General features: G+C 40.2%; 1 protein-coding gene across 1 annotated transcript in view; it reads left to right on the top strand.

Moving 5' to 3' along the window:
- The window catches only part of LOC132823558 (glutamate receptor ionotropic, delta-2-like), a 536,033-nt gene that overhangs the window by 492,023 nt on the left and 17,542 nt on the right, over positions 1-26,468 (top strand). The window contains exon 15 of the mRNA XM_060837503.1: positions 23,685-23,922. Within this exon, the coding sequence (XP_060693486.1) occupies positions 23,685-23,922 (238 nt within the window). The remainder of the gene's footprint in view (positions 1-23,684; positions 23,923-26,468) is intronic.

Genomic DNA, 26,468 nt, shown 5'->3' with positions numbered 1-26,468 from the left:
ATTGTATTTCAAAGTCTGTCAGTCCCAAATATATTTCATTGCTCTGCCGAGAACAATTATAGAGAACAATCAGGGCTTTTGATCTGTTATATAACCCCATCTGTTGAGTTCACTACACATGCACAGGTTAGTCATAATCATTTTAACTGTAATAACATGACATTAATTCACCAGACCTCAACTGGACGTACTGGCACTATCTACACAGGGATTTAACTATAGATTTGAGAAGGAAAACTCAGAGCAGTTTTCATAGCTCCATAGTGAGTGTAATGGAAATGGGAAATGGTTTAAAAACAAGGCCCTGACTTAAAGAATAGATGGTGGGTGGAAAGATAAGAGGAGACTCAGCAACTCACTGATAACCATTAATCTCAGTCATCCACAGTCCAAGTATCCAAGGTCCTACTGCACTCTATGCCAAATATGGAAAGACGCTCATCAAAGGCGTAGAGGCAGACAATACCATTGTAGAGAGCATTTTGCAGGAAACCTCAACTAAGACATAAACTTCAACATAAGTGCTCTTGACACCATCCCACCACCCACGATTCTTCACCATCTCAGCACATCTCCAACCTGACACGATAGAAAAAGTCATCTGACAGCTGAAAACCAGCAAGGTCTCGTGCTCAGGTGGAATCCCTGCTGAAGAACTGAAATACAGCAGAGAGGTGCTCTTGAAATGAATCCATAACCTCATTGTCTTGTTTGGAAGAAAGAGACCATGCTGGAAGATCGCAAAGATTCTGTCATTATGACCATCTTCAAGGAAGGAGGCAAGTTCAACTGTAGAAATTACCGAGGGGATTGCCATGAGAAAGGTCATCCTGAGAATCCTCCTCAACTGCCCCCTCCCATGAGCTAAGGACCTCCTCTCCAACTCTCAGTATACCTTCTGCCCTTTAAGAGACACGATGGATATGATTTATATTATATGACAAATCCAAGAAAAGTGCATAGAACTGCACCACCCACTGTATATGGCTGCCTTCAATCTCATAAAGGCCTTCGACCCTGTTCATCTTGAGAGCTTGAGAAATATCCTCCTCAAATTCAACTGCCCCTAGAAATTTATCACCATTCTCCACCTGCTTCATGATGACATAGAAATCATGATTATCACTAATGGACCCACCAAAGACCCAAAATGAATGCAACCTGGGGTCAAGCACAGCCATGTCATCACACCAATGCTCTCCTTCATCTTTCTCACCACAACACCACATGCCATCTCCATGAAGCTCCATGCTGAACGTAAATGACGAGTGGGAAATTGTTAAACTTTCACCTCCAAGATACAGCTTAAACTACCATTGAACTATACAGACAGTGCCTGTGTGTGCACATACTCAGAAGCTGAACTACAAATCACCAGTGACACATTCAAAGAGATGTACAAGAGAATGGGCCTCAAATTAAATATCTATGAAACAAAGGTTTTCCACCTGCCTGTTCCTGCGACACAACACAGTCCCTGCAGCTATCAAAATCCACAGTGAGTCTCTGGACAATGTAGATCATTTCCCAAACATCAGGAGCCTACTCTCAGTGTGAGCAGACATTGAAAATGAAATCTAACATCAACCCCAATGCACAAATGCAGCCTGCAGCTGCCTGAGAAAGAGTATTCAAAATGAGATACCTCAAACTCAGCGCCATGTTGACAGAACAGCCATCATCCCACCCTCCTGTACGCATCAGAAATATGTACTGCCGACACTTAAATCCTTGGAAAGTCATCGCTCTTCCTGTAATTCAAGAAAGGAGACAGCTCTGACTGTGGAAGTTTCAGAGGGATTTCTCTGCTGTCTGCCACAAGAATGTCTTCATGAGCGTCCTCCTTAACTGCCGCCTCACAGGAGCTGTAAAGTCTCAGTATGGCTTCCATACATCAAGAGCCACAATGGACATGATTTTCAGGAGGCAGCTGCACCAAAAGTAAACAGCACCAACCTCTGTACATGGTCTTCTTCAATATCGCAAAGGCCTTCGCAAAATCAAGTAAATGAACTGGTGAAAATGGAACACCAAAGGTAAGCATCCTCTCTCAGGCCATTATCAAGTATAACCAGCTGGATTGGCCTACTGGTCTCCAGTCTGCTACAGCACTCCTTAAACAGCTGTACTCCAAGCTCTGCAATGATAAACAATCACCAGGAAGGCAGATGAAAAACTACCAGGGTATCCTGAAAGCCTCCCTAAACAAATGCACAGTCGCGCTGACATATGGGACTCACTTGCCTGAGAACACACAAAGGCTCCAGCCACTTCAAAGGTTGCTGAGAGGAGCAGATGAAAACTAAGCGTCAGTAATGGAAAGAGCGGGCAATCCAGCTCCTCAAATACCACTTGCTCCATTCTGTGGCAGAGTCTGCAGCTCCAGGAGTTGAATTTAATGAGCGTTATTGTTATATGTACACAATTAAATACAGTGAAAAGTTTACAGTCACGGCATTAAAGTGCCACCTCAGGTATGGATACTTAAGATCATATTCTTAAGAAACAAAAAAAATAGAAAAATGAAGAAATAAATAGTCCAGCATTATAGGTCACTGGAATAAATTAGAAAACTAAAGGAGTAAAAGGTTCAGAATATCAGTCTTTCTGATCCAGTCCATGTCAGCTCCTAGACTCAAGGGAGGCCTCATTCATCAGACCCATTTATACAGGAATCACCCCACTTTAGGTGCCATCTCTTCGCTGCTGGGCCCACTTCACTGACACCACTAAACCCACATTTGCCCAAGAACCAAGAGTCCCTGATTCCACTGCCAGGCCAGGCTGCCATCTGAGCCACATGACCTACTTTGTCAGCAGACTTGCCTTGCTGGTGCCGCCATCTTGAAGAGACTGCTGCCAATAGCAGTGCCACCCCATTCACTGGAGGGACTTTGATGCCACTGCCACTCACCCTGAACACCAGGAGAACTGTCTCACTGCTGCTGGCACCGAACACCAGGAGAACGGTCTCACTGCCGCCAACCCCAAATGTCAGGGAAACACGTTGAATCCTGCCAGTCCCCTATCGCCAGGGCAATGTCCATGCTGCTGTTACCTCCGAATGGCAAGAGAGGCCACTTCACTGGCACGCTGGCACAGCAAAGACCAAAAGGAAAGGAAAACAAAGGGAAAGATAAAGAGCAGGTGCAAAAGTTAAGCAAAGAAGGAAAGCAGATTGGCACCGGGCAAGATCGGCACACAGCCATGTTACTCCACCACCATCCTACTCCAGAAGGGATTGGACTACTCAGCCACCACAGACACTCACCATCTTCTACCTCCCCCCCACTTCACCCCTCAGAGTGGAAACAATCCGCCCTCCACCCTGGGAGTCTGCCAGAGAAGACATGAGTGTAAACAAAAGCATTCCCCTGACTCTTCCATGTATTTTTGGTGCTATTAACAATGCAGCAACTGTAGACTGGTTAACCAATTTTCAAGTTTAATAAATCACATTTTCCAAAGAAGCTGTGATTTTTTTCACTAGGCTACGGTGCTGTTGTTTTGGCAGCAGCTTATCTACTACCATGGTCAAGATGCATGAAATACAAATCCAGGATTTTGGAATTCACCAGATAATACTGGACATGAGGAGCTTGCTCCCAGTCCCATCATTAATGTTGTACTCCCATTGTTTGCTGCCCTCTCCAGCTCTAGTCAGCTCACAACTGGGCTATTGGCAAGCCTTATTTCAGCTGCTCTCACTGGCCGTCTGTGTCTCTCAACTGATAGTTATCCCTACATGGTGTCCTCCTGTAAAATTAAACAAACAGCACATTCTGAAAGAATGGGAGCTTGATCTGGAAATCTATTAAAAAATTTTCAAAGTACAAAATACCTCGGTGTGAAGCCCTGAAATTTAAACTTGGAAAACATATTTTATATTTTCACTGTCAATTAATATTTCAGCCAGCACTTTCCATTGCCTGAATAGAATGTTAAAGTTCAACAACTGCATTATTGTGATGCAATTTGATTCTGACAGCAAACAAACTTCAGCTGGCATGCTGGAAATATTCGAGTTGCTATGAAGTTGATCCTGCAAAAGGGCTGATCTTTTTTTAAATATAAAATGTATTACTTTAATCAGTAAACAAAATGCACTTCATGAAAGATGTGCATTGAGATTTTCTGCTGTGAGTGAAAGAACGCTATTGTAACAATTAGTGGAGTCTGCCCTCTGCAGGAAAGGTAGTACCTGTACTTCATTTACACTGTCAGCAGGGAGGAAGGTTCCAGTCTATTGCAAGTGCACTTGGCAGCAAACTACATCATTCCAGCCAGCATGCCAAGTGCGGAGTGCTAATTATGACCATTATGCACTCATAATAGATCTTCACCACGGTGCCTATAATTGGTAGTAATGTGCAAATAGTTTAATTTACATTCACATTTCAATATATTATATTAAAAGTTACAAGTTTATTGTTTTATAATTTTGTATTAATCTGAAATTTTAAACACAGAGAAGTATGAGGTAAATGTATCTTAAAATACATACGTTTTAGCTGTTCACTTAAATTATTCAGTTGTGTGAAAGCTGCTGAATATCATAATAACATGAATGAGAATGCATTTGCAAAACAACTGAAAGTGACACATAAAGCACTAATACCTGATGTTCGGGTGTTAGACAAATGAATTTAATTTTCAATTCTATTGAGTCTGCTGAAGTGAAGAAGGAAAAACATAAGAGGCTTTTCTTGCTTCTTGACAATCCCAGTGTCAGATACTTTTCTAAATATAATCTGTTCTTTTATTGTCCCTTCCCTGTTTCACTGTTGACAGATCAGGTAAAGTGGCAAGGTTGATCCTGTACAAGAAAAATAAAAGTCTTGATCCTGCCAAACAAAAATGACCATTACTTGCATCTTTCATGTTGAAAATACACAAGACACATAAGACTCCCATTTTCTTCTGAAATTCAACCACTGACAATGGGAGATTTCAGTAATAAGAATCGAAGTAGTGGGCGGCACGGTGGCACAGTGGTTAGCACTGCTGCCTCACAGCGCCTGTAGACCCGGGTTCAATTCCCGACTCAGGCGACTGACTGTGTGGAGTTTGCACGTTCTCCCCGTGTCTGCGTGGGTTTCCTCCGGGTGCTCCGGTTTCCTCCCACAGTCCAAAGATGTGCGGGTCAGGTGAATTGGCCAAGCTAAATTGCCCATAGTGTTAGGTAAGGGGTAAATGTAGGGGTATGGGTGGGTTGCGCTTCGGCGGGTCGGTGTGGACTTGTTGGGCCGAAGGGCCTGTTTCCACACTGTAAGTCTAATCTAGTCTAATCTAAAAAAAAATAAATTTGTCTCCTTCCCCATCCACAGACGTCACCCAAATCATCTCATAATTTGCTCAATAAAAGAAAAACCCAAAATGCTGGATATCTGAAACAAAAATCAGGAAGAGCTTGAAGCAGAGTCAGTACTGTTTGAGAGAAAAGACAGTCAAATGGACTTGGAGGGTTCTTCGGAGGTAAAATCACAAGAGATAAATAATGGTATTAGTAGGATGAAAGCAATTGGGAAAAAAACACAAAGAGTGTATGCAATAGGATAAGCCTGGAATCATAAATTTGTTGCCATCAGACATATAAAGAAATGCAAGAGAAGTTATGGATACCAAAAATGTGCAAATATTGAGAGCAGGCAAGAAAAAGGTAAAAAAAAAAGGGAGAGAAATGGAAAACATACTTTTCTTGGCTAAGTGTGTGAAATTATTTGGATGGTTTGTTGCTGTAAGAACCAATATATTTTAAACAAATCTTATCAATGTCACCAAATTATTTACTAACCATGTCCCTGTGGTGTCCCCTGCATCTGAGTTCTACCCCATCTTACCACACACTGTTCCTGGAAAATCTCACCACTCAGCAGGTATCTTGGAAATCACTGGCATCCCTTGAGCCAGCAGTATCTCTAAAAAATTTCTTGTGCACCTAGACAAGTATGGTCAGTTCAGAACTTCCCCTGGGTTTCCTGACATTTGCGCTGGACATGGCAAATAGAGGGAAATCTTTGCCCCACTTTGTGGGCAGGGTCCTAGAGGCACTGTTAGTTATAGTAGTGCCATCGTGGACTTCCTCCTTCCCCTAAATCAGCATTGGAGGCCACAACACTAGACCACAGCAGTTTGACCTGAGGCTGCCCCTTAGTCTAAAGCAGTTTCAGTCAACTGAAGGAATGTCCAGCATTGTATGAAGAACACCAAAGGCCTTCTCCAATCTGCTAGTGTAAGTGCCACCATCTTCTTTTCAATACCTCACCCTCTATCTTTGCTACTGTATCCACCTGCCAAGGAACATGCTGTACCACTCTCACTACTGCCAGCAACATCTTCCCTCACTCACTATCACCCAGTCCAACCCCGACAACACTAACTTTGCATGCCCTCTGTGTTGCCTACTCACTCACTCAAGACACTTCCTTATCTACAGCCACCCACTTTCATCTCCCTAAAACCTGCTTGTCTCTTATTTCAGGAAGAAAAAAGTCCACAATTAAGGCAAAATAGAGTCAAGACAGAACGTTTGCAGTTGCTATTCAACAGCCCACAATTTATGTGGAGAGTATCCTGACTGAACTCTCCAAGCAGGACTAGGATTGGTGGGGTTGCCTTTTCTTCATTTACTCTGCCAGGGACTCCTGAGTGAGGGCTACCCTACTTGCCTTGGCTGAGGACTGCAGTAATTTGAGCGTGATATCTCTGGCTGAGGAGGCAAAACACAAAAAAGTTAAATAAAGCCAAGGACACTGTGAATGTCCAAGTGGGTTCAGAGTCAATGAGTGCTATGAAAGCAAGTGAAGAGCCCTGATATATAGCCTAATCCTATAACCTAACCACAGCACACAGCAGTCTTGCTGCAGCATTGCAATGATGGTTGCAGCACTGAAGGGCAGAATATCTTGTAAGTGGATCGAAGGTAAATCATGAAGGTTCATGGAACATGTTGAATGCCAATATCCGTGCACCATGGGATTCATGTCACCAGTGTCCATGGAGCATGCCCAGTTTCCAACATGGAGGTCACTCAAAACAAGTGGCAATTTGAGTCCACCAGGTGCTCACTCTAGATTTCTTATTGGGTTTTCCTGCAGTTTAGGTGGTTTGCTATCTTTGAACAGATGAGAGGAAAGGTTTATACAGCTCAGAAACAGACTTTCCAGTCCAACTCGTCCAAGCTGATCAAGTTTCCCAAAGTAAACTCAGCCCTCTTGCCTGTAATTAGACCATATCCCTCTAAACTTTTTCTATTCATGTACCTGTCCAAATGTCTTTTAAAAGTTTAACTGGACCTGCATCTATTACTTCCATTGACAGCACATGTATGTACCACCCTTTGTGAAAAGGTTGCTCTTAAGGCCCCTTTTACTTCTTTCTTTTCTCACCTTACAAAATGCCCTCTAGTTTTGAACTGTCCCACCCTAGGGAAAAGACTTTTGCTATTCACCTTATCTATGCCCCTCATGATTTTATAAACATCCATAAGGTCACCTCTCTACCTCCTAATTAGTGAGATAAGTTGGGCAGGCATTTTTAGATAGATTAGATTACTTACAGTGTGGAAACAGGCCCTTCGGCCCAACAAGTCCACACCGACCCTCCGAAAAGCAACCCACCCAGACCCATTCCCCTACATTTACCCCTTCAAATAACACTACAGGCAATCTAGCATGGCCAATTCACCTAACCTGCTCATCTTTGGACTGTGGGATGAAACCAGAACACGCGGAGGAAACCCATGCAGACACGGGGAGAATGTGCAAACTCCACACAGATAGTTGCCCGAGGCGGGAATTGAACCCGGATCTCTAGCGCTGTGAGGCAGCAGTGTTAAGCACTGTGCCACCGTGCCGCCAAAACAAGCAAAGGTCACCATCAGTTGCTAACTTACTGCTGCCTAGCAAGAATTCGTAACCAGGTCACTTGTTAGAAGCCTAAAAGATGGCGTGAGGTGCTCCCAATACCACAATGGGCCTTACCATACTTGTCACCAAATTCTGCTGCACATTACACCATATCCCATACCACTCTGACAAAGCCCATAGAAAATGTAATGATCATTTCTCTAATACATTCTCTAATTTTTACTTCTGACTTTTTCATGAAAGTGATTCTTCTTTGTCAATTCTGAAATTTATGAACCTTCAACTGTCTTTTTGGCATTTAAAGATTTCTTTGAATATTTGTTCATGCCACTTCACGATCTAATGCCACTCCTACAACTCACTTCTGGGGTGCCCAGGCGCAGCTGTAGGCCTCTAGGATTGCTGTCAGCCAGGTCCAGGAAAGGGAGCACCAACTACTGGAATGGAGAGGAATGATGAGGCTACATACAGTGATGGTGAGAGGAAAGGAGGAGGCTGCACGCAGGAGCGAAGCAGAAAGTTGGAAGTTGGAAGTAGGAATTTGCAAAGATGTGGGGAGGGGTAAAGGGGAAGGTTACAAGGGGAAGAAGGAAAAGGCTGCAAGGTATTGCAAAAAAGGGCCTGTGCAGCAGGGAAAAGAAGGAAGTGGCAAGTCGGGGGGAAGAATGATGAGTTCTATCAGAAACCAGTTTAAGTTTGTCATTTGAGCTCGTAGTGCAATGCATTTGCCTGTGCTAGAAACTATACAGATTGACATACAAGACACAGTTTTATGTAGAAAAAGGAATTCGTTTACAGCGTGTACTTTTTGCAATGTTTAAAAAAGGATGTCATGGTTACTGTTCCTATGGTAATACCTAACAATCAGAGCATAGCTGGTATGACAACTAATATTGATAGTAAACTGTAACTGATGCAGTTCCCTGCCCCGACACCTAATCAATCAGAACCCTCTTCTCCTGCTGTATAAAAGGGTGTGTCTTTTTCAAATCAAATTTTTTGCATCCTAGTCCTGATAAGTGCCAGATGAAAAGCTTCGACTTTGTGTCATCTATTAGCGATATTTAAGTTCTGTAATACCAAGCAACTAAAATGAAAATTGCTAATTTGACCTTGTTATCATGTATCAATTTTAAAGCTATGGTGTCAAGCAAATTAATGTTTTCTTCTGTGCTATGGCTATTGAGATTAATAATTGATTCCAAGTATCCCATATCCTAACTCATATGCAAAAGTACTTTTATCATCTAATCTGATGAAATTGTTGGACAAATCAGAATCCAGAATTAAATCTGGTTTGATAGATCATATCTTTAGTAAATTCAATATTATAGCCTTTCACTGAATCCCAAGCATGCCAGACTGTAAATTTTGTTTTAACAATAAAACAGAAGTTTATTACATAAAATAAATAAAACACAAGATATCAACATAGAACACAGATTAAAAGTATTAAAAAATACCTACTCCTTGATGCCATCACTTTACAGTTAATCACCATTCAAAGAAATTTCCCTTCCCCATCAGAATAGGTTGATTTAAACGTTCTTGTGAACTATAAAACCTTTCCTATGAGACTTGAAATACCCCGAGTAATCAATGTAGGTCTCAAATTTAACACTCCTGATCTGGAAATTGCACTTTCACTGAGATTACTTCACAGATTTACGGATCATTATGGCACAGAAGGCAGCCATTTTGCCAATCTAGTCTGACTCCAATATCTAGTGCTAAATCTCCTGCCCTTTGTCTATATCTCGGGAAATCATTACTATCTGAAAAACCACCTGATTTCCTCTAGAATTCCACATTTGAACCTGCCTCCACAATATTTCCAGGCAACACATTCCACTCCCTCACAATTCACTATGTAAAAACAAAATTTCACATTACCCTTGCTTCATTTGCATATCACTTATTTCTGTAACTCTTCTGAACAACCCCTTTTTTGGAGGACAGACTATACTTATCGTTGACCCTAGTCATGTCACTTCTGAACTTTTGAAGAGCTTTCCAATTTCTGGGTTTTTCCAAGCTAACATCAATCCTTAATTTTTCTGAACTCAGAAACACATTAATAGCACTCAGTGTATTCTCTCTCCTATTGTATAACCCTCAATGTAAACAAACTTTCAGTAACACTCCAGAAAACTACTCAAAAATTTGTTGTCTGACAGATACTGGTTTAAAACCATGATTCTGGAAGATTAATCTAGTTAATTATTAAAACCTTCAACAAAAGAAGACCAACACCCATATATCATTAATTTGAAATCCAAGCTCTTTGTGTCTCCATCACCTAAGAATGAGTTAGTGAGAATAAAAACAGTGCTTATGAGAACCAAAAAATAACCTCCAAAATTAGAAAATAGGTCTTGAAAAATTTCAAGGCAAAACCCTCAAAGTCATTATTTTGACACAGGGCCAGGTTCAAAGAAGCAAAGCTGAATCTATAATATAAACAATCAAGTTGTGTGCAATGGTCTAACAAAGGTGTTGTTGTCAAGTGCAATTTATTAAAACTGAGCTTTTAATGGTCTTTTAAAATATAGGCATAAAGGACACAAGTGAAGAAGTTTGGTTGAACCTGTATGATACAGTTTGATTTCACTGCGTCCATGATTTCTATCTGTTGGTAACAGAACGATGTGAAGATTTTGTAGAGGATTCGGAGAGATTTACTGAAATTGCTATAGGGATGAGTGATTATGAAAATAAACTGTAGGTGTTATCCTAAGATCCAAAAACCCTGTGAGAATTTGATGGCGGTATATAAAATAATGAAGAATTTCAATAGAATTGATATAAATTATTTGAAATAGCAGAAGGATCAATATTCAGCTGGTCCAGATTTAGTTTAAATTAATTTGCAAAAGAATCAAAGGTGAAATGAGAAGATGCTTCACAAATAGTGTTTAGGGTTTGGAAGGCACTACCTCCCTTATATCGAGGTGGATACAGATCCAAGGATATTGGAGAAATACTTGGAAAGAAACAATGGATGTGTGAGAGGCTGGGGATGGGAGTAGTGCAGAAGTCTGAAACAAAATGGATTTTCCTTCAAAGGAACTGGGGCAAATTTGATTGGCTGAATGGCTTCCTTCTGACCTTCATTATTCTATTCTTGTGATTAGATTCCCTACAGTGTGGAAACAGGCCCTTCAGCCCAACAAGTCCACAATGACCCTCTAAAGATTAACCCATCCATACCCATTTCCCTCTGACTCATGCACCTAACACTATGGGCAATTTAGCATGGCCAATTCACCTGACCTGCACATCTTTGTGACTGTGGGAGGAAACCGGAGCACACCCACAGGGAGAGTGTGCAAAGTCCATACAGTCAGCCACTCGAGGCTGGAATTGCACCTGGGACCCTGGTGCTGTGAGGCAGCAGTGCTAACCACTGAACCACCATGCCACCCTAACCCAAAATGCATTGACACAAGCTGTCAGGGGTCAGATGGGGGCAGGGAGGTAAAGGCAGAAGCATCAAGTTTCATAATTTCTCTCTCTGACCCGAAGTTCAATCATTTATTATGCCACTGAGATCAATAAAGAAAGTCTTACTACTCAATCATTAGGTCAGTTATTTCTTTAACTGTTTGTGATGCTGACTGCAACCAGTGCTGCTACCTGATGATAATATTCAGATATTAGTTGCAAGCATCCACTTAAATATAAATAAATTTAGAACTCACATATAAATGATAAATACTGAGAAAAGAAAATATCCAACAGTATAACAGAAAACAAAGGTGAGAATATAAGGAAAACTATTCAGTTCCATGTCTTTTAACAGAACTCATTTTTGCATTTCCTGTGTCTGTACAATACTCTTGATATATTATTCCAGTTTGTTGCCAAAAGGAAAGTAAAATCCTCAGATCTTGGTAATTGAAGTTAGCATTTGATGGAATGAAACTGACTTATAATTGATTTACTCCTAACTTTCAAAAGTGCACTAGGGAATTCATTAGTGCAGTGTTTTAAGTACTTGACCCCCTGACAAATGTATCGACACTGAATAAAATTATCAGAATGCGTTCTGTAAACAAGGGAGAAAATTCAATAAGGTTAACCGCAGCATGCATTACTCATCAAAAATGAATGTAAGAAGCTTTTTTGTTGTACAGCATATAATATCAATAGTACGCTCATTAAATGAGCAGATTTTATATTTTTTTCTAACTCCGCATAGCTGATGAAGTTAATCTCTGAGTTTATTCAGAGGAAAATTTCAGTCAATAGCGAAACAACAACAACAAAAGAATGAGTTATAACAATGTTGTAAATATGAAGAGTGGTATTTTTGCTTTGAGATTTCTTTTATGATTCAGTAACCTGCAATGTTTGTTACGCACTAAGCCCAGCAAAGCCAATGCACACTGTCTCTAGCTTTAACATACTGTCTATGTAAGCTAAGGCATGCCCACAATAAAAATGACTGATTAAGGTGCATTTTGGCAATACAATAACTTATAATTATATGTTCACTTTTCGGGAATAAAAAGTCCCCAAAACACTTCACAGGAACACTTTTAGACAAAATTTGCTATTGAATCTCGAATATTTTATTACCACAAGTGACCAAAAACTTGATCAAAGAGACAAATTTTAGAGTATGACAAAAGGGAGTAATGAGAGAAAGAAATGTGGAGATGTTTTTGTGAATGCAACCTCAATAGCTTACAACGTTGAGACCTGAAGGCATGGCCACCAATGGGGGAACAATTCATATTGGAATGCTTAGGAGGCCAGAATTAGAGAAGAGCAGATACTTGGGAGGCTGTGGGATATGTGAGATTGTAGAAATGTGGAGATGTTCAGCAAATGGAAGCATTTCACAGCTTGGTGAGAAGTTTAAAGGGGTCTTCAACTCTGAAGACTACTGGAGACTGGCTACCTACTGAGCCCCTGCTTAAGACATATCTCTGTCCACAACCATAAGTTACATGTTAAATCTGCAGAGAGAGAGACAGAGAGAAAGAGAAACATTAGGCAGGTTAGCAAGAAGGTATCAATATAAGCTGGATGAGTCTGCCCTTCTAAAGAAGGAACTTGAAACATTGACTCTGTTTTAACTCCACAAATACTGCTCGGTGGCAGAGCTTCTTCAATAATTTCTGTTTGGATTTGTTTTACATTTCCAGCATCTATAGTTCTTTGTTTTCTTTTTGAGTCCACACATGCACTATTGGAACCCTATTGTACCAATAATGGATGAAGAGGTACTCATTGAAAGACAAGGAGCATTTTCCACCATCAATGAAATGTATTACATTGTAATCTTGCACCTTGCAACCTCTCCCATAATCAGCAATGTGGGTGACTGGTGATTGCCTCATCTATCTGAAAATCACACAGCTATAATTTGGGAACTAGAGGCAAGGTTTTACAAATTATTCAAGAGGACACAAGGCAACAATGAGGTTAGGGAAGGAGCCAGGGTCTGGAATACGGACCCAGAACATGCATTTTACAGGAGCAATGGCAGAATTTCTTTGCTATGTACAGTTTCTAAGAGGGAATGAACTGATCTGGTTGCCTAACATTTATCTTCAGCTGGTTACTGAAAGCCATACTGGTGGAGGTACAGATTCCTAGGACCAACTTACTGCTGCTGCTCCTGAAGAGAGATAACTCTAGCAGTAGGAGATTGTGTCTGAAGTCAGCCAGGTTCTGTTAAAAGGCAGAAACCTTCTTGAAAGCATCACAGAAACCTCACAGTCTCGAACAGGAGCTATGTATCATAATTGAAGCTGTGTTTTGGGTTCAAGAAGCCACATGTCAATATTTCAGACCATGAGGTGGACAATTGCACATGTCAATTGCGCCCCCCACTCCCCCCCATTGGGTGACTAAGATTGCTGAGCCATAATAAGGAACACTGTCTGGAGTACCTCGTATGGCACTGCCTGACTCATCCAGACATCAAAATCTCACTTTTTGGAAGACGATGATCAGTTTCCTTCTTCAATATTGGTCTAAGCACTTCTTGCAGCTAAAATCAGCCACGTGTTGAGGGATATCCCTTTTCGTGTAACAGCTATCCTTTGACGGGTCAAGGACCTTTGATAGAGGTTGTTCAGGATGTATGAGTTATGACAGATTGCTGTATTTGTGGCTATTGTGGTTAGAAATGACTTGAACATTAAGAGAATGGAATCCTTTTCTATTCATGAAGACTGTTGGTCCATGATAGAGAATTCTGATTGCTATTTGAGTGCATTCGATTTACACCCTGAACTGCAGAAAACCAACGATGGCTGAGAATTTTAAAGGCACTGCTGACTGACCCCAAATATACACCCAATTTGAGTGACTATGACTTGTCTTAACCCCTCCCCCTGAGACTGTCCAGTCCCTTCCCAATCCTACCAGACCCACACCATCTTCAATTACTCCTATAACTGCGGCCATTCTGTGAGTCAGCAAATGCAACCAAACACTTCCCAAATCTAAGCTGCCTGCAGCCTTAACAATGCCATGGCCAGATCCTTACCATCAACCCCCTCTCCCCAACACCCGAAACCCCCCCAAAAAAAAACTCCAACCCACCCCCACCCCCAACAAATTCAGATTGTACACAACAAACAAACAACCCACAGCAGCTAACCTCCCCCACCCCACAATACCAGCACCACCATTCCCCAGGCATTGTTTAAATAAATCTTATTTACACATCCACAATCATTTAAAGATACTAACACCAATTCCTAGTTTTAGATAGGAGTTGGCATAAGTTATTACTAAATAGCAAATTGAAAGCTGGTTTTAGGATGAAAAGTACATGTTGAATCAATGGCTGGGCTTTCCACACTCTTCAACATGAATGGCATGTCTGGCAAAATTTGACCACACCTTTATGTAATCATGGCCAATAAAAATGTTTTGATAGTTTAATTTGTTTTCTCCTAATACCTAAGTGACCTGCCATTGGATTTTAGTAAGCCACTTATACATTTTTGTTACAACATTCAGAAGAGACTGTGAACTGATGGACTGCTGCCATTCTTTAACTGATTCTGAAGTTGTCTCCGTGGCCTTGTTAGTATATTGTTTTTTTCTCAATTAATAACACTCAGGTAATGGTTCTGATTCAAGTTTTAAATAGGACCTTTGGTATAACTCTGCCAATTCTGTATCCACATGTTGCATTTTTATTCAAGTAGATGGGTTAAACATGTCAGCCTTATTCATTTTACCTTTATCCTTTTTGATTTAACATTTCAGATAATGCTTCCGTTGATAGAGTTTCTAAATCATCTCCTTTCTTCATAGACTTGTCTTTCCTGTATTTATTTCTATGTGCCTACGATCTAGTCATAACACAGTCAAAAGAAATCCAGGATTTTCTCCAATGTTACAATACCTTCACCTCCGTAGTTCTATCACCCTAAGTAAGGCCAATACAGGTATTTCTGAACTATTCCAGCTACAATTTCTCCACTCACTGTTTAATCAAACTCTATATGATGAAATTTGTTTACAGCCAGAGTGTATTACTCCAAAGAATTTTTTCTCATCATTTACCCATCTGGAAGGCAAATCTTTTCATCAGGCAGCACCAGTGACTGAATTACTCTAGTGTCTCTCAATATCTTTATTAGTATGTCTCATTGATTGAAGGCAAAAGTAAATACCTCTTTTTGAAATTAAAAATAAAATCTCCAATGATCTAATTTTATTAACACTATTTGAGGAAGATTTTTCTTAATTGTTCTGAGCCATCTCTCCCTTCTTGGTATATTTTAAACTACCTTGTTATCTCTGTACCGCACTAGCAGGTTTAATACTAGTTTCCTTTTTGAAGATCCTTTAGACCACATACTATGGCCACCAGATTTCCATTTAGCTTTCAGCAATTGTCTTTGGTATACCCTGTCTTATTACAATGGAAGTATTCTTTTATATATTAGACTTTATTAAGGTCTCTGATCCTCTGAGTTGCTGTCATTTGTTTTCTTTCTTCTCGGCATTTTTCTGGCTGAGTCATATTGAATTATTTCTTTGAAGTTCAAACCTTTTAAACAATGTTTCCCTGTCATTTGATGTGGCATGGTGGCTCAGTGGTTAGCACTGCTGCCGCATAACGCCAGGGACTTGGGTTTGATTCCACCCTCAAGCACCTGTCTGTCTGGAGTTTGCACATTCTCACCATATCTGCATTGATTTCCTCCAGGTGCTCCGGTTACCTCCAAAAATTCAAACATGGGTGGATTGGACATGTTAAATTGTCCATGGATGTGCAGCCGAGATGGATTATATATGGGAAATAGAGGGATAGGGTGGGTATGGGTGGGATGTTCTTCAGAGGGCCAGTGTGGATTCAGTGGTCCAGTAGGCCTGCTTCAACACTGTAGAGATTCTATGATTCTCTTTCCCCACCTCTTCATTGCTCTTTGTTTTAACATCTTCTCATTCTCCAATTCTATTTTTGTTCTTCCCGGGGTTTTGTCTTTTGTTTCTCCACCTTTTCTATTTTTCTTTCTTCTCTTTTTCTTCCAATTTAAACCTTCACATTTCTTTTTTTCTCTCTCTTTTATCTCTCACTCAAGCTGTTTTCACATCTTACTGAATCCTCACTAATTCTAGCTTTGACCTCTCAATTTCAAATTTCCATCCTTATAAAATCCTGCTTTTTGTTCTACCTTTAAATTATCTGCTGTGTCAGTTTAACTGTCAAACATTTGAAATGACTCACTGTTATGTATTTGACTGACAGAAAAATCTTAGTGACAGTATTTAACATGTCAATTAGTCATTAGGACAAATTCACAAAATGCTGCAGATTTTCTTAAACAACAGAACAAAAGTTCATTACACAAATGACAAAAAGATAAAACAAGCTACCAGTGTTTTTTTTCTCTTTCATGTGTGCAGGTGTGAGACACAGTGAAAGACACAAGGTGTACGAATCTTTATTCATTTTCCATCACCAGGAAGAAAAGAAACACCCGAGTGGCCAGTGACAAGCAGTGCCCTTCACATCAAAGGGCAATGCTGTGTGATCAAACAGTGAAGGGGAAGGCAGGGATTGAATCAAAATAGAATTGGACAGGAAAATAATACACTCTACTCCCTGCAGCGCCCACTGCTGTCTGAACAGCTCAGGGGTGGAGGTGGACTCTGCGTGCTCCTTCTCCAGAGATACCCGGGCTCTAATAAATCTGCGGAAGAGGAGTAAGCAATCGACCCTAATGACCCCCTCCATGGCCTGCTGCCTGGATCTGTTTATGGCCAGCTTAGTTTCGTGGAGCAGACCCATGAAGTGGTCCTCAGACCTGCCCACCCCACTCCGTACCAGATCAGGGGCATGGGACTGAAGTGTAACCAAAAACAGAGAAGAAGGCTTTTTAGAAAATCAAAAAGGGAGTGCAAGCATCCACACCCAATATAGCTACCAGTGTTTAAAAGACATAATGATCTTAAATCCTACAGCAAATCAAATTTTCAGCAACCTATCAGTTAGAGAATCTCAAATCAAGAGAAATTGCACCCTATCTCAACTCTTCAAATTTGCACTTAACTGATTTCTTTGCCTTGGAGTGTGCAAACAATTTTACAAGGCCTTTCCAAGACTGCCAACATGAACTTTTCATATATCTGAAAATCTAAACTTTCACAGTTTCAAAACTTGCAGATTTCCAACTATCCTGCTTTGGAAGATTCACAAACTAAGATGATTAGTTCCCTGAACTCCCTCTAGGAGATAAGCTAAACTAAAGCAAGGAGATTGTGATTGAGAAGATGAGTGAGTGGGTAAGAGAAGGAGTCTTTCCATATCCTACCGTGCCAATAATGGTATCTTAGTCAGGCAGTGACCAACTGGAGATTACCGATGTAATGAGTCTTCCGTGCATCAAGGGTGGCAAGATTAGGTCCTTAAGTGAGAATTAATTGCCCTCTTAAAGGTCTCAATTAGCATTCAAATAAAGCCTCTACTACCTCCCACCAAGGCTTAATGGGGGAGGCATCAGGAAGTAGCCACATCATTTGCTAGCTTGCACCAATTAAATGACATCCTCACCTTCTCATCCTCAGAGTTCAACTTTGGTGTGGGAGGAAGTGATTAAATTCTGTCCAGGAGAGATAAGGGTGAGGTAAAGCTGACTAACATCAAAGTTCATGTGAAAACTGACACTATCCTTTTGAAATGTCACCGAGGAGAATGTGTGTATGAACAAATGGAGGAGACCAATCTTGGAGGGAGGAACACTTGAAGGAAGAGCACAGCACTGGGAAGAAATGATATTATAGCTATTTCTGGCTGCAATTAGATAGATGAGAACTAGGTGACTTCAGTCCTGAACATGATGCTAATGTGGTCAATCCTAACAAAGGCTGCAGACATTTAATAAGGCATATGAAGGAAAGTATATCTTTGTTACAGTGACATTGGACAAATATTGTGACTTTTCTAAGAGCCCTTTTAGTAAGCCTTTGGGTTGGAGTTTGGAGATAATGGGTTGAACCTTGGTCTATTTTGGCTGTGTAATTTTCTTTGGGTTTCATCGAGGGTTTCTCTCTGTGAGGCCAAATTGGTATTCTGATGGTGTCATTACAAAGTCATTACCTCCTTAAGTACCCACCGTGTTCCAAAGGCACTCCCGTTGTCTGATGCTAGCCTGATTCTACCAGTCAACATAGCCGGAAGATCTTGTCACTACCTGGATATCCTGGAATGAAATGGTTTCTGTGGTGCTGGTACCATATTCAAAAGTCCATTGTTCACCCACCAGGGACTGGCATGGAGTTGCGCTGCAAGCTGCACACTGTTTGGTGGGCATAATATCAAACAAATGGAAAGTTCCCTGCTTTGCAGACAGGGACCGCATGTATCTGGTGGACAGGGTGGTGCAAAGGAGGACTGTCCTCTTCTGCCAGGACTGCCAGAGGAGACCATGTCACTGGCCTTTGAAAGCCTGGTCTGACATCACCACCTGGGTGAGTGTTTTCTGTAGTTTCCTGAGGAACTCTTGGCTATGTCGGAAGCAGATCAATGGCCTTCTCTGCTTTGCAAAGATAAGTGCCACCATCTTCTCTCTTCTACTTCACACTCACTCTATATCTGTTAAAGCACCAACCTCCCATTAATGGTCATGCTGTACTATTCTCATTATTACGTGCAGCATCTTCTCTCACTTGCTTTAATCCACTCTACACTCCCAGACTACTAACCCTGCACTGCCTAAACACTTACATCATTTTTCCACCCCAGCTGGATAAACACAAACAGCTGTTCCAACCACTTTCCTCTCTTTCAATGCCTCCCTTTCTCTCATTATAGGAGAAGAAAGCCCACTATCAGGCTAAAAGTGCCAGGACGGGTGATTTGGCCCGACATTCTGCTCCTGAAATCTTATGAGGAGAGCATCTTAGCCCTTGCCTGTGAGACTAGCAGGTTAGCACTGGGGAGGCATTGGCCTAGTGGTGTTATCTTAGACTATTAATTCAAATTCTGCAGACCAGGTTCAAATCCCGCCATGACAGATGGTTGAATTTGAACTTAATATAGAAGCTGGAATTAAGTGTCTCATGATGACCATGATTCATTCTCAGAATAAACCCCTCTGGTTCATTAATATTCTATAGGAAAGGAAATTTGCCATCCTTGCCTAGTCTGGCCTACATGTGACTCCAGACCCTCAGCAATGTGGTTGATTCTGACTTGCTTTCTGGGCAATTTGGGAGAGGTAATAAATGCTTGCCTAGCCAGTGATGCCCTAATCCTATGAGTGAATTTTAAAAAGTTTTAAAGGGAGGAAACATCAGAGAAGCACTTCACAGGAGGCTCCCAAGCACTGAGGAAGACAGGGGACGAAACGTTTGCAACACAAATTCCCAGCTCGGCGAACAGAACCACAACAACGAGCACCCGAGCTACAAATCTTCTCCCAAACTTTGAGTTTTAAAGGGTCCTGGGGAGATGCAGAGATATTTGTGCCCTGGCAGCCAAGCAAAAAACACTGTTCATTCCTGTGCAATTCTTACATTCATCCCGGTATCAACGTATGTCTCCCCCTACCAGAATTTACAACCCACAGTCCAGCAATTTCTATTGTGTCTTACAGGTACCAGCAGCATGTCTATGTTGGTTGCAACCAAGAGGGTCACCCACAAGGCGTCCTCTCCAGCACCTCTGAGACAGACAGCCCAGATACTCAGAGGAAGCTTAGGCAAGTCTGTCCCTGCACCCTCTACCAGCTCAGATATTAACACCTCAGCGGGTATTTTCTCTAGATTAGAGTCAGGAGCACATGCTGGTGAGCATTTCAATGCCATGTCTTACAGCTGGTCAAGAAAGAAATGCCACAAAGTGATGGCACTAGGGGGAACTGTCAGAGACCAGGCACCTACTCAACCCCAGGAAGGAGAAAACCATATCTTGTTGGCCATTTGTGACTGCGTACAAATTCTCAAGCAGACAGAGGGAGGCAGGCAAGTTTGTCGATAAGACTGAGCAACCTAATGCAACAGCTACAGGATTGCAGCAAAGCTGGAACCCTATTGCCTCAGGAATGCAACCATCTCACTGTCTTCATAGACAAGTTGGCAGCTGCCTTGGAGAGACAAGTCCAGACACCTCCAGGGTCTGTTGGATATGCTGATGGAACTCTTTTGTCCTAGCTACTAGTTTCTCCAAAGTAAACAAAGGAATGAGGGACCTTGACATCAGTCTCTATGCTCTTCCGTCACAAGGAGATGGGGTGATGCCAGTAAGCACCAGCCAGAAGAGGAACCACATACAGGCCCCAATAGAGTCCTTCTCTGGCTTGGCCTTCTAATTCCACCCTCTCTGCTACCAAAGCCCTGTAGGAGTCCAAAGGACACATTCAGCATGATTAGGCCCTCTAGATGCAACCCCCCCCCTGGGGTCAGCCAATCAAAGCTTGAAGGAAACTGGGTTCTACTGTGCAGCAGCCTCCCTCCTCCCCACATGTGAATGGACCCAGGGACTGAATTGAAACATTATTAGAAGGAAAGAAAGAAGGGACATTTGAGGGAAAATGGTGGACAGTTGTCACTTGATTGTGAATACGTTCTCATGCTTGTAAATATATGTGCACCTCTTGCTATTAACTGTGGCAAATCTCTGTGCCTGAAGTTGTTAAAGTATTCCATTCTTGTCCTTAAACAATGTCAGTGGGCCAAGGTGTGAAGCCGCTGCATTGTTGCATGCAATGGGGACAATTGCAGGTGACTGTGACCTTGACAATTCAGCTCCAATTTTCCAAGTACACAGGTTCTTGTATCACAGGCATCAGTGGGGTTCAGCCATTAAGCCTGGGAGCAATGTTCAGCAATGCTTGGGTCACAGAGTTAGACTGCACAACATAGCTAATGTATAAGTGACGTAAGGAATGCTGAACTCGCAAGTGTGTTTCACCTTTACTGGATGGGGATGTTTTGTCTACTAGTGTTGTCTTTTGTAGCTATAATTTCAGACCCCTCCCTCGCAGATGACAACTTTTACCCCACCCACTTCAGGCATGCTGTAGCTTTTCCTTTTCCATTGTGCATTCCGTTGTGATTTTCAAGATGATGGAAGACAACAGCAGCCTCTTCTCAGAACCTGAGATCCAGGCTTGGTTTCACGAGTAGGTATACCATACATTAATGGGGTCTGAGAAGATAATCTGCAGGAGAGAAAAGAAGCTGTGGTTTATTTTGCATTTCAAGATGATCCTAGGATAGTGAACAGTTCTGGCAGACAAAAATGGGGCACAATAGTGTTTTACGTGCTGAATGCCTAATTCAGTAGTCTATCATATCCAAAGAAATCTGCATCCCTTGGTTTTAAGGGAGTGAAGATGAGGATCAGGAGAGGCCAGCAGGGGAGGAAGCATATTGGTTTTAATATAGACATGAAATTGTTACTCAAAAAGAAATTTAACCAATGTGAATATCTATTCAATTGTTGAAATGCTATGTTAAATCAAATAGTTCATGTTTAATTCATTACATATATATATATATTTATGCCTTAGCACTTACGAAAATCAGTAAATTTAATATATTCATCATGACCCTTTATTCACATCTGGATTGGTAAATTAAATGAGATTTTCCCATTTATGCTGCTGTGTTTTTGTCACAGGAGCATAAATTTGGATTTGAACTTACAGCTGGAATGCATCAAGCATTCAGAGTATTTTACTTCTGGAGTCATCCCAGAATGAGACCAGTTACTAAATTTGACTCTGTTTAAAGCTAAAATTAATCAGCTGCGCATCCTCTCTGTCAATCTAATGTTATGTATAGTTTTGCTTCCATCTGACGTTTGATTGGCAGTGCAGATTTAGCACATGTTTTTTTATTCAAGTAAAATGTAGAATAATTAGTTTGTTACATGACATGAATTAATAATCTATTTACAATAACATGAGGGTTATGAAACTTAAATAGTAAGGTGCTTCAAATGGTGAAAATATTTCTCAGGACCTTTCCACTGATTAAAACCTCTAATGAAAGTAAAATGTCACCCAGGCTCAGAGTCACTTTCTACCATAATAAAAGTGACTATCAGTGAGTCTCAAAATTATATCTTAAATCACTTAATTAGTGTAATGTTCCACCTTGAAATATTGAGAGACCTAAGAGCAGAGTTTTGGGTCTACTATAGATATGAATTAATTTGAATTAACATCCTTAATAATATCTTTGGAAGTTTTGTATATTTTAAATTTATGTAACAAAGTACTAATATTAAATTTTTTGAGCAAATGCTTTCCTTAGATGTATTCTCTGTAATGCATATTTCCCTGCAAGAGCACATCATAAGTTTCAAAATATTAAAATAACAAAGGTTTTTGCATGGATTTTGCTTTAAATCACCCTGATGACAAAATAATCTGGGCTAAGAAGCTTTTAAAATATTTTCACAATCAGAAAACAGCACTGTGGGTTTATTTTTAATAAACTTTCATGCAAGTAATTAGTGGTTTGTTGCAGGATTAATGTAATAATATAGTATGAAACTTTAAGCAACAAAGAAGGCACTGTAAGATGTTACAAAAGCAAAACTCTTCAGGGCAAATAACATAATAAAGCACTGCTGACACCAGTTCCATTCTGCATCATTGTATTGTTTGATCCCTCCATTGCCTTTGCATTGTAAATTACAATTTCTTCCACTTAAAAACTGGGAAGACAAACAATTGTTTTTGTCCCATTCTTAGTAAGCTTCATTCTCTTCCAATGAATTTCAGTTCTTTACTTAGTGCTGCCATTGATAACAGCTGAATAAACATCTTAATTTACCTCATCTAAGTTTCTACCACCTTAACCTGTCTATTGGAAAGGCGTCCTCCTTTTATTGCTAAATTGATCCATCATCTCCCTCAACCGATTTTCATCTGATAAATCAATGCCTTTGTCACATTAAAATAACCTTGACTTATTCAAATTTCCTCATCACTTTTTCCCCCTCCATCTCTCTAATCTTGTTCCACCCCATAACTGTCCCAGACCTCAACCATTTGTGCATCCCTAACTCCTTTCATTTTCAACATTAACAGCTTTGTCTTCAGCTATCCAGGTTCTGAGATCAGGGATACAAACTCTCAGATTTCCCTTATCTTTAATATCAAATTAATTATTTCTTCATGCTTTCAGTCACCTCTTCTAAAATCACCTTCTTTCATAGGATGTCAATTCTTATCTGATTATGTTTTTAAGCAGTGCTGTGGGATATTTATCTACGTTAAAGATGCAGTATAAATGTGTATTGTCTTTGGAAGTAATTGAATCATATCACTCACTGAATGGAATTGACCATAAATAACATCTTTTTCTGCATGTTTAATTCAGACTTCTAGAACTGGAACAAAGTGGTGAACTGGATGCCTTAAAACAGAAATGGTGGCCCAAAGTTGGGAAATGTGATCTGCAAAGTCACATTAAGACGCATGGGAAAGGAGGCCCAATGGATCTGCAAAACTTTGCTGGAGCATTCGGTTTTCTTGCTTTGGGTGTTATTTTGGCTTTCATCGCTGCTGTGGTCGAAATTTGGTGGAAAGGTGAAAAGAAATCAGACTCTCCTAGAGAGGTAATACTTATAACTCAGATTTCTCAGAAGTCTAGGTTTTCTGCTACAACAAACTCCAAAGATTTAAGTAAATGTTGACATGAAAGCTCTTACTCTTAAGGTACATTGTTATTTAATTTTAATTTTATTCTTATATTGAATGGTCATCCATTTAATTATCTTTTTAAAAAACACTTGTTGAAGACGACAAGTTCCCTCCAAGCTACGTGCAATCCTGACTTGCAACTATCTCTCCCTGGAATTCCCTATGTGTAGCTAAACTATGTTGAACTGCAGCAATTCGAGAAAGTAGCTTACCACCACCTTCTCAAGGACAATTAGTAATAGGCAATAAATTCTACCTCGACAATGATATTCATATCCCACAAGCAATTAAATAAAACATATCATCCTTTCGTTTTGCAAGATACATCTGTTTTTGGAGAGTTCTTATTTTAAGACAGTAATTCTACTGAAATCCTTTGAAATGTTAATGAATTTGATATCATAGAGAAGCTAAAGTAAAATACAAGGCTAAAATAAAAGAAGTACCAAGCTGTTTTTAATTATTTTGATATTAATACAGTTTCATCACATTATTGAACACATTAATATCCACAACATCTTTCTCTGCAAAGATAAATGATTTTAAAACTTATTCCGATGAGTTGATAAAGTTGGAAAGTGTGGTGATGGTTTTTGTCCACTCAAAATATTAGAAAACAATGAGGAAAGCAATTGGAAACTACTGCAGGTACTTTCTCTATTAAGTACTCAAGAGTAACTTTGTGTTAAGGCTTTCCTTAAAAGCCCAAATGGTTGAATTGACGATGAGATCCAGTTATATGGATGAATATACCAATGATGAATAGTTTGAGGAGCATATTTACACAAAAGTAGTTTTATAATTCAGATAGTAGATCTCTATAATTTATTCATAATTAACTTGTTTTTAAAAACTCTTGGTTGGCTCATATAATCTACTCACTGGAGGTTAGACGAATGAGAGGTGATCTCATTGAAGCATATAGGTTCCTTAAGAAACTTGACACAATAAAATGCTGAGAGGATGTTTCCCTTCATGAGAGAGTCGAGGACAGAGGATAGAGTCTCAAACTAAAGGGGTGCCAATTTAAAACTGAAATGAGAAGAAATGTCTTGTCTTGGAGGGTTGTAAGTCTTAGAACTCATTGCCACAGAGAGCTGTCAGGGTGGAGTCCTCAAATATATTTAAGGCTGATATAGATAGAGTTTTGATCAGTAGGGGAATCAAGGGTTACGGGGAAAGTGCTGGAAAGGAAATGTGAGGAATGTCAGATCAACTTTGAACCTATTGAATAGTTGAGCAGGTTCGAGGGACCAATTGGCCTACCCTTGATTTTATTTCCTATGGTCTAATGGTCTTAATTTCAGTTGAGTTTGATGTCATGATATGCTGCATCAAGTTTTTAATTTGTTTATCCCTGAAAGTGAAGAGGAATATGTGTAAGCTTAACTCTATACTGCCTCCTGTTTTCAGCTGTGAGGACCCTCTATTCTTTCTTTATATTCTCCACCCTTAGTTTACTAAAGATTCTTTCACTTAATTTTTTTTTGCTAGTTTAGATAATGAATACTATTATGTAATTTCTATTAATCAGAGTACAACTTGTTTGAAAACTGAGATTGCTAAGTTAAATTCTATCCCTTCTGGATGCATTTTATTCATAGAATCTTAGAATTTTACAGAAGGAGGCCATTCAGCTCACTGTATCTGTACCAGCTCCTGAAATGATTCCCAGCGAGTCACATTCTTCAGCCTATCTCCATAGGCTTTTAAATTCATTACTTCTAAATATATATTAAGCACCACCTAAGAAATTCACATTCACCATTCTCCTGTGCAGCACATTCCAAATCCTAACAACTCTTTTGTTTCACCTCAAATCACTCCTTGCTCTCTTGCTGATAATCTTGAAATGGTGACCACAAAGTTACTAACATGCTAACTAGTGGAAATAAAACATTCTTCTTTACCCTATCAAAACTGTTCATGACTTTAAAAACTTTAATAAGATAACTTCTTAATCTTCTCTGATCCCAAGAGAATAAGCCCAATTTCACTAATTTTTCCTTGTATCTAAAATCCCTCATTGCTGGTATCATTCTAGTAAATCACCTTTGAACACCCTCCAGGGCTACGTAATAAGACATATTGTCTTCCAATTTGTTTCTAATTATTTATGCCATTTGTATTTCAATTAAAGAAATTAGATTAATGAGTCTCAATTTCTCTGATATTACTTAATTACCCTTAGAAATAGCAAAAATGAATCTAATTATACCTGGAAGGTTGGCTGTTTTCACCCCAGCTTAAAGTTTTAAACTTCACCCTCACTTTGCACACCCGACATTTTTTTTTCGTGTGACACCCTTTAACTAGTTAGGTGAGCCCTCCGTCCAATTGCAGTAAGAAATCCTGTCTCCTCTTATCTAGGCCAGCAGCTCTGTGCAACATCAGGATTGGTGGCTAATGCCAGAATTGCTAAAGGCACAGGAGGAAGAACCCCATTCCCAGGTAGGTTTGG

This window comes from Hemiscyllium ocellatum, chromosome 16, assembly GCF_020745735.1.
Source record: "Hemiscyllium ocellatum isolate sHemOce1 chromosome 16, sHemOce1.pat.X.cur, whole genome shotgun sequence".
Lineage (NCBI taxonomy): Eukaryota > Metazoa > Chordata > Chondrichthyes > Orectolobiformes > Hemiscylliidae > Hemiscyllium > Hemiscyllium ocellatum.
Note: the sequence above shows the minus strand (reverse complement) of the source record. Positions and strands in the feature narration are given on the sequence as shown.